Source organism: Eleginops maclovinus, chromosome 11, assembly GCF_036324505.1.
Source record: "Eleginops maclovinus isolate JMC-PN-2008 ecotype Puerto Natales chromosome 11, JC_Emac_rtc_rv5, whole genome shotgun sequence".
Classification (NCBI taxonomy): domain Eukaryota; kingdom Metazoa; phylum Chordata; class Actinopteri; order Perciformes; family Eleginopidae; genus Eleginops; species Eleginops maclovinus.
Window position 1 is genome coordinate 17,765,815 of NC_086359.1, and position 9,646 is coordinate 17,775,460.

Below are 9,646 nucleotides of genomic sequence, written 5' to 3' on the forward strand. Positions count from 1 at the left end.
AACAGCACATAACTGCTGTAATGGTTAAATCATTCTGCTCATTATTTCCTGTCTTTGTCTCTCCCTGCAGTCCCGTCGTTCACCTTTACACCTACAGGTATGTAGAGTGAGATTTCTCAGCCAATGTTTGTGATATTGTTTGTCTTTTATTTATTGCAAATATCCCAAGATAATTATACATGCTGTGTCCCTTTCATCTAATTTTTTTTTTCATTTTGGAAGCACAGCAGCTAAAATAACACGTGGATGGGATTGTACAAACATCTTAACATAAAATACAACAACTAGTGTGATTAATTAGTTCCCCCTTTGAACTGAAAACTGATGTAATTGACATATTTAGAGAGCAGGGCAGCCAAAGGCCAAAAAATATAAAAATACAGCAATTTAGTCATTATTTTATTATTTCCCAAAATAGACACAACTTAGCTAAATCTACTCTATACAAACATTTATTAGACACTATTATTGTCTGCAATGTCTCAGTTTAATCAAGTAGATATCCACTCATTCTGCAGTGCACTTGTTTTAAATAAAATAAATATAAATAATACTACAATTAATCAAAAAACGGAATCTTGAAAAAAAGTAGCATTTACCAGCAAATAGCAGCATTTCAGTTTTTCCAAAAGCGACAATACAAATGTGTAAATTAACAAATTAAAAAGTAATACACAATATTATGGCTTTTCTTGGTGTTGGCTTAGTGAAATACTTCAATGAATAAATAATAAGCCTCACAATTGCAGTAATTTATTTTCATTAACTAGAAACTAAAGAAGCATCTGTTGTTAGCTACACAGTCCTTAATTGTGGTACAAAAATACACATGCATCTGTTTAATAAAAGTGTCTGTTAAGCTGTTCACAATACACCTGATTCCCTGCCGATCCCACCTGCTCACAAGGTTGAAAGCTTTGATTAAATCAGGAAAATATGTTATGTTTTCTTTAGGAGAATTTGTAGGTGTTTGACGTTTACTGGTGGCGGAGGAGAACATGTCTCAAACACTGTTTCTGAATCCGTCATGCGGAGGTTGTTGAAGGCAATTATTTTACATCGTGTTCATGCACATTAAACCACAGACTCAGACTCTGAGCCCTATTGATGGAAGCATGTATTGAAGTGTATACTTATCGCTTCTTTCTCAGAATACCTTTCATGGCTTCACCTCCTCTGCCTTTGGCACTTCCTCTTCCTGACAGCTCATCAAGGTTTAATGTATTTTTTTTCTGTTTCTCTTTGCAGTGGCATATCAAAGAGGAGAATCAGCGTGCGGTGCTGGCAGGTGACTGATATGTTTGTCCCTTTGTGTTATATAAAAGACTCACAGGACACATTCACTTACACTGTGGAGACACTAGGGGGAGCTGTCTTCCTGCTCCAAACCCTTTGCATCCACCCCCTGCTCATTCATCAGCAATACATAATGAGACGGCCAGGTTTTGATTGACAGCACTGTGTTCCTCCTTATTGCAGACCTGGCCTTCTCAGCATGGGAGAACCTCTCAACCAGCTGTGGCTGCCTGACAATTGGCCAAATGCATGTGCCAATCACAAGGACTGTAGCATCAACTGCTGCAATAATGGCAACGGCACCAGTGACAGCAACATGACAACATACAGCCGCCCAGGTCAGTCAGAGACTGAACACATGTCAGAGTTCAATGCAGGAGCCCTGGGAGATACAATTCCATTAAAACAAACATTAAAAAGGGTAAAGCAGAACAGTATCGATATAAGGGCTTTCAAGATATACAGATTTTTACTAGAAAATGATCATTGCTGAAAGAATTCATGATAAGGATATTATTGTGATATTTATAGAAACATTCATTTCATTATTTTGCATTTTGTTTCTTTTTTTATTACAGTTTTGAGTATATTATAATCTGTGTATTACCTAGTTGTTTAAATTAAAGGTTGGGGGAAAAAAGGAAAACTTGTTTTGTTCAAAAGAACCAAGATATTTCCACTGAACCCTACTGTACATACCCAGTTGTGTATTGTTGGATTGGTTTCACAAAATAGCAGTTTAAAATGTAAAGACACTTAGCATTACCATCATTTTATTAATGTAACATGCAGCAATTGACATGTTTTGTATAACTTGAACCCCTTCTTCATGAAGTCACTTAAAATTGAAAAATGTGTGCAAAATATTTTTGTCTTCATTTTGCTTTTGTTTGCTAAAATTATATCCACAGCTGGTATGATAATAGTATATGCAGTAGATAGCAATATACTGTATTGTGTGTGTTTAAAACTCAAATCCGCTTCCATCAATACTGCAGCCTTGTGACTTCCTGTGTTCATGTGCCCCCCAGCTGACTGCATAGCTAACTACGGAAGCCATCCAGAAAACAAACAGCTCGGTTCTGAGACGGCCATTTACAGCGACGTGAAGCTCTCCAACAAGCTCAACGACATTAAGACGTTCAACAACTCCAACCTGTGCTACGCCAGCCCGGGAGGAGACCCGTCAGCCACGTACGAGCCCATCCCGTATGCCACCACGCAGCTCATCCAGGCCAGCATCAAGAGTAAAGCAGCTGCCGGGGCTGCTCTAGCTGAACCTATGGACATGCACTGCTGGAAACAGCCCCCCAACCCTCCTCCAATACCAAAGGAGATGATGGCGCAGATGCAGTACAACATAATAGAGCAAAACCTGCTAAATAAAGGTAAACGGGGTCACGTTGAATGCACTTAACACAATTTTTATGCCCAAAAAAAAGAGGTTTAAAATGTTTCTTGCTTCTTTAGATCATCCGCAAGGAAGTGAAGGAATGATCCATCCTAAGACTATCCCCTACAACCAGAGCCGTGATCACAGCACAGGCGGCTCGCACCACAGCTCCGACAGAGGCAGCAACAGCACCGCGGGTAAGGCCAACGGCTACTCGGCACGCTGGTGAATTTTAATGAGGCGAGACATAGGTCTGTTTTTTACATTGATATCTCTTTCTCACATCTCAGGAAGTCAAAATCAAAAGAAAGGAACGCGGGCCCCAAAGGTCCAGAAACATAATGCAGTGAGCTGGGGAGAAGCCCCGCCTCCTCCTCATGCTAATGCCTGGGTCTGCGACAAGTATAGCCTACCCATGGAAAGGAGGTACGAGTGGGGAAAGACACACTGTAGTTCTTTACAATACACACTTCCTGTCTTGTTTTGTGAGTCCGAAATTCAAAGATTTTCACTTTTATATGAAGTTAATGGGACAAAAGCAGGAAATTGTTCAAATAGTTTTCTTGAATATTGAAATAGCTGCAATGGTGTACTTTAAAGGGGCCCTAATATGCCTTTTTGGGTTTCCCTTTCCTGTAGTGTTTTATAGGTTTTAGTGCATGAAAATGTTCGGCAAAGGCTAAAATCCCAGAGAGTTTCTCTTCCACCCTGAAATGCCCTCGATTGGATTTGTTTGTTTTCTTGCGCGACATTGTGACCTCATGATGTAAAACTTGCATTTTTAGCTAGCGCACCAACACATTGTACGTGATAGGCTCAGGGGTGGGAAATATCCAAGCAGTTGACTTGTTTTCCACCGTTACTCTACTTTATCTATGGAGGGCGCCAGTATCTCCATGGTAACTATCATGCTACCCTACCAGCCTCTTAAGATTTTCATTTTAGATAAAGCTGGTTTAGCTGTTATATTTTATTATTACATTTTTGTTGAATGTCAATCAATCCATGTAGTATTTAAAGTCATTCTAGAACTTATTTTCATGTACTTTTGCCATTATGCATTATGTTAAATTTGATTCTACATGGTCTTAAAAATTCCATAATTTCACTTGTTTAAACCTGGAGAAATCCTGTATGAGGTAGTAATAAAACCCAATGCTCTAAACACATGAACATCTTCTGTCAAAGCAAGTCCTTATTGTCGCTACCAAAACAGAACAAACGTTCCAATTAGGGCTCGTCATTGTCAGAGCGTTTACTACGACATCAGGTTTTATATCACTGAAATGACTTCATAAAATCCACAATGAACAGAACAGAGGCATCCTGACATATGCAGCATTTCTGCAATAAAAAACACAGATGGTGCAGGAAGCTTATTGTTTGTCTTGTTTTTTGTTTCTATGATGGAAATGTGTGTTGTTGTTGCGATTCCAAGGGATTTGCACTGGTGTCTAATGGGCTGTGACTAATGTGTGAGGTCTGCCAGCACCCCTCATTCCTTTAGCCATTACCTCACGTCGGTTGTCCTTTCCTTATCAGTTTTGATCCAGACGGGAGAATTGAAGGCTGCCCTACTCCACCAGTTAGAGGGGCGGCCTCGTCTCCTCCCGATGTGTCTTATAGTCACCCACCAAACACAGCACCACAGGGAGACCTGAACAACGGCCTGCACAATGGAGCCCAGCACCTTAGGTAACCAGATTAAACTTTATAAGAACTTATTTGATCGGGTTTTTATTTATTAAATTGTATTGTTTTGTTTAATTTTTTTATAAATTAACTTTTTTTACATATTTGCTATTTTTTGTTGTCCTTTTTTGTTTTTTTTATTCCGGTTCAGATATCCAGATTTAACTTTATTGACAATATATTCAATTTAATTTTTAAGTGTATTTTTATATTTCTTTAAAGCTCTTGTTACTGGATTATACCTTCCTGATTTTTCAGGTTCAGGTTCAAGGATATTTTTGTCATTATATATCATTTTAATATATGTTTTCCTTTGTTTTGACCTTGATTATTCAGAGGACTGCATTTGTTTAGCTTATCTAACAAGATAAACATGTCCTTAATCAATATATTTTCTCTTGGATCTTTTTGTCTAAGTTTTTTGGTCCCCAACGAAATTTACTTTTTCTTTTTGTTCCAAATGAATAGCCAATAAGGTAAAAGGAAAATGGTCATGCATATAATGATAATTATGGTCATAAGGATTACAATATTACTCAAGTTGATTGAGCACCTATTTTCTTTTCTTCTTCCTTTTTTGTCTTCAAAAAAGTTGGGTTTATATATGTGGTTTAATATAAAGATGATAGCAGGGATGCATTGCCATACAGGGTCAGAGAGACATCACTTGGGATTGCATTCAACCATTTTGAAGTCACACTACTCATATTTTAGTTGTGATTTTGTATTTGCACTGTCTAGCCAACACATCAGCAGCCACGCTCGCACTCTGTCTCCGACACACACGTACAGCTCCATCCCCTTCTGCATGGACACCGATGGGCAGGAAGAGGAAGAAAGTGAAGAGGAGGCAGATGAGGAGACAGACGCAGAGCCTGCTGAAAGTCACTGCAGCCAACACCACAACCGGCAGAAGCACAAACACCAGCTGCACCAGCCCTCTCCACACAAGCTGCTCCTCCACGGGCTGGAGCAGACCCCAGCCTCCAGCACAGGGGATCTGGACAGATCGGTCACAGGGTCCATGGTTAACAGCTGGGGCTCAGCATCTGAGGACAACATCTCATCTGGCAGGTCCAGTGTTGTCAGCACCTCGGAGGGATCCTTTTTCACAGACGGAGATTTCAACCAGGCGGCGTTGTCTACGCGGGATAACGTCGGCCTGCGCATGTGCAGATATCCAGAGGAGTCAGGTGAGAGGGTTTTTGGAGAGAAAAAGTTTTGTCTTTACATATTAGCTACATTTTCGTAGGTCCATCATTAGTTTCAGACTAAGATATCTATGAAACGCTTCCCTGAAATGTGATCCCATGACATGTTATCCAGCAACACATTAGTCAAATATTAATGGATTCATTTCTGTAAAATAACATACAGATATTCAAAGTCCCCAGAGGATACATCCAGGAATTTTCCCCAACTTTATTATCTAGTTTCACCATCTACATGTTTTTCATGTTTTACACATCGCATTGTGTATGGACATTCATAGTCTCCAGATGATGAATCCCAATAAATTTGGTGTCACCTTATTTCAGGCTTGCACATACCCAGATGCAGATACACAGAGCAGTCGGGGGAAAAGGATTCTGGGGATGATGGTCTGTCATTTGGTCAAAACTAAAGATATAAAGACTTCTTCTTCATAAAATGGGCTTTGAGACATTCACGGTCCCCAGAGGATGCAGAAAACTGAACTAAGGGATCTTTAGACTTTTTATCAAGCATGATCATGAATACAATATCTATTGGATGTATTGCAGCAAAATAATTAACAGATATTTGAAGTCCCTTGAGTATGAATCTGAGAATTGTGGTAATTTCCCGAATTCCCAACAAGTACATTTTTTTGAACATTTGAAGTGTCTCACTGTGTACAGACATTCATGATTCTCAGATGATGTATTTCGATAACTGGTGATCCCTTGTTTTTTTTTCTTTCTGTAGTGACTTCATAGTATTTCTCTATCAGGTTTAATTTTACAGTAGCATGACAACATAAAAAGGCATGGAAACCTGGTTAATATTTTAGTATTCTGCTACATTATATTTGCTATTATATAAACATTTAATATGTCTTCTATGATTTTGTGATGATTTCAGGCCAACGCCCCCAGCGGCCCAGCAGCCCCATGTCCACAGACAGCAACATGAGTCCTGCAATAACACATAAAAGACCCAGGAGACATAAACAGAACCAGTCAGGTCAACAGGACTACCAACCCAAAGATGTCTTCAATGATGGTAAACACAAAACCAATAATTAGATTAGAGCGTTAATGCTCTTCATATCCTAATTACTCACTAACATTTGGATCTCTGTGTCCCCAGACTCTTGCACGCCTCTGAGTTTTTCCAGCCAGATGTCCCACGGCGACTATAAGGCGAGGGGTGCCACGCTGCCCCGGATGGGCTCTGGGGAGGGCCGGGGTCGGCGAGGCAGCGCTGGGACTCACAGGGTCAGGGAGGTTACAGAGAGCCAGGATAAGCACAAGATTCCACCCGGAGGAAAAGGAAGCAGCAAAAGCCGACAGCACTCAGGCACTGGATGGATTTTATTGCACTTTTTTTTTAAAGTGATTGAGTGCACTAGCTGACTCAAATGTTTTTTTCTTGTCTCTCCTACAGAATTAGGGGATGTCCTCCTGTATAGTCGTCCCGCTTTCCCATCAGGTCATGCTCAGAAGGAGACTGATGATACTCATTCATCCAGCTTTATGTCATGTGGAGACTCAAGGACCAAACACGGAGGACAGGTGGAGGAGGTAAATCAAAGAAATCAAAGCTCTAAATCTCAAATTCCTTGTTAGTTATTTGGTGCTCCTCTTCCCAAATATGTCTGTTTTTTTGAACACTTTTTATCGTTTTAGTTGGGAGCACTAAAATGCTTTATGACAATAATCACAACACATAATAAAACATTTTAGAAAGACCTATAAACTCATAGTTGCTTGCTACTCACTGACATTATGTGTATTTTAATTCACATTTGTGTAGTTCATTATAATCTTTTTTATTACAGCTTTGATCATTTTCAATTAGGGGATTCTATAGTCTGTTATTCAAAGCAGTGTTTTGCTTTTTCCCTATAATAGACCGCTGCTACTTTCAATGAAATCCTCTTTAAAATAATATTCTTATTTTAATTCTAAAAACAAATGCTGGCTGTGTGATAAAGGAGGTAAACGTACAGCGTATTGCTTTTCCCAAGGATCATAGCGTTTAATAATTACCCATAGTTGTAATACATTATAATATTTTGGTATACATTAATTACGGTTATAATGCTTTATAATGGGATTATTAGTTACATTAAGTGTTCGTTGAGTGCTTTAAGTGAAGAAATGAAATGCCAGCTTTATAGACGCGTTAAATACATCACAAGCTGTTTTTAATCTCTGGAAGTAGTTGTAAATAGTCAAATGAAAATTAATTTTACCCTGTTTTGTATGCATAGATTTAGATATATTTTATTCACTTACATTAAGCTTTACACTAAGCTTAAAATTAGGATAAAAATGCATTATTTAAATCTTATAATGTATTACAACCAAGTTAACCCTTGCAAGATGATTGGCAGGGAACAGCAATTATGAAAAAGTATCATACTTGACCTTATACGTCATTATTGAATGCTTTATAATTATTGTTATGAAGCTTGTGAATATTCATGAGTGAAATCATGAGCAGGTGAGAACGTATAAAAGTGTGTTTATTGACCCGCGCTGTTATAGAAAGTGTTACCATGTTTATTGTAATATTCAAGGAGAGAGAATTAATGGCACTATTTTGTTTCCACAGTTCCTGAAAAGCTAAACCGAGCACAAAAAGAACATCCTACAGTTGCTTCAGACGAAGGATTTTGACCATTAGAGGATGGAAAAAAGACTATAAAAAAACTGCACAATACATGCTATTGTTTTCTACTTTGGATTTCTCATTAGGTGTTGGAAAAAAAAGAAAAAGTGCCCTCATGTTTGAGCCTGTGGACTTCAATAGTTTGCTTTTTGGGTGAGCGGCCTGCAGGAGTCCACTGCTGGCTTACCGCTCAGTAAAGCAACTTGAATGCACATTTAATGGCGACCGTGAGTGACTACACAAACATCGTCCGTGGCGTCTGCTCGATGCGGCGCCGTACCTGATCTTTGCTTGTCAGTTGTCTTGTTCTTTTTTCCTGTAATTGATATCCAGTTCATTACCAGCCATCTTGTAAATTCCTGAAATTGTTTACTGCCACAGAAGTGCTTCGAATTCAAATTTTATATAACAGTGTTAATGTTTTATAAGTGATGTACATCTTGTCTTTGTATTATTTGTCCTACTTTGGTTATAAAAGCACAATCACTTAGTTTTTATTCTAAGTCTTTATTATTATGAATTCCAGTCTGGAGGAAAAACAGGCTTTGTCAATCATGGCTGAGAAAACGATTGTTGATTGTGATTGTGCATTCAGTTGCGTACATGTAAGCTGCTTCCATACAGATTTGTTGTGTGTACTGAGAGAATTGCATGCAGATTCACCTGTAAGAGCTTTTACTTAACATCTTGACTGCTTAATCGTCGCTTTGGGATGATGAGAAAAAAAACCTGTTAAGGAACTGGTTCCATTGTTTGTTTTCTCCACTGAAGCTCATGTCATTCAGTCCTGTGTTCCCTTGACCTTTGCCATAACTTTTTTAGAGCAGGGCTGGACAATAGGTGTCAATTATCCAAGTAGTGATTGATACCTTTTCAGTAATTATATAAATTATTTAAAAAATCTACAATTATCAGAAAGTCAGTTTAAGAAAGTGAATATAATCTGAAGGTGATGTATTAAAAACATATATTGTATTATGTATAGATCTAATGTTAAATTTGCATCATGTGATGCATTTTGGTCATATTGTCCAGCCCTATTCTGTAAGTTATATATGGAGCAAATTTGTCACTTTAACTACTCTGTTTGAATAAATATTGCTGTTCCTTAAGCAACAATAACAAGTTATGTCTTTATTTTAACTTTCAAGTAATCGCATGTTGTCTTTATAGTCCAAAAGGAAACCTTGCTTTTCGAAAATGAGTAACCAGAAATGACAAGAACGATGTGAAAGTGCACTCTTTGTGTAGAAATGTCATCAAGGGAATCACGCCTTACAGTGAATCTCAGTCTGCAAAATGCAAAATGTTCAAATGTTTAAGGGTCTACGGTGAGCGTGTTTGTAGCTGAATATCACCTGAGTTGATTAGAGGTCATTCAGATCACCTGTTGGCTCCTAATTTAGA

General features: G+C 38.4%; 1 protein-coding gene across 1 annotated transcript in view; it reads left to right on the plus strand.

The window, feature by feature from the left end:
* Window positions 1-9,358, plus strand: part of LOC134872649 (roundabout homolog 1-like) — a 95,460-nt gene extending 86,102 nt beyond the window's left edge. The window contains exons 19-30 of the mRNA XM_063896033.1: window positions 71-97; window positions 1,249-1,288; window positions 1,480-1,634; window positions 2,328-2,684; window positions 2,767-2,886; window positions 2,980-3,115; window positions 4,232-4,384; window positions 5,123-5,574; window positions 6,485-6,625; window positions 6,713-6,922; window positions 7,010-7,146; window positions 8,183-9,358. Of these exons, the coding sequence (XP_063752103.1) occupies window positions 71-97; window positions 1,249-1,288; window positions 1,480-1,634; window positions 2,328-2,684; window positions 2,767-2,886; window positions 2,980-3,115; window positions 4,232-4,384; window positions 5,123-5,574; window positions 6,485-6,625; window positions 6,713-6,922; window positions 7,010-7,146; window positions 8,183-8,197 (1,943 nt within the window). The 3' untranslated portion in view covers window positions 8,198-9,358. The remainder of the gene's footprint in view (window positions 1-70; window positions 98-1,248; window positions 1,289-1,479; window positions 1,635-2,327; window positions 2,685-2,766; window positions 2,887-2,979; window positions 3,116-4,231; window positions 4,385-5,122; window positions 5,575-6,484; window positions 6,626-6,712; window positions 6,923-7,009; window positions 7,147-8,182) is intronic.
* Window positions 9,359-9,646: the final 288 nt, after the last annotated feature.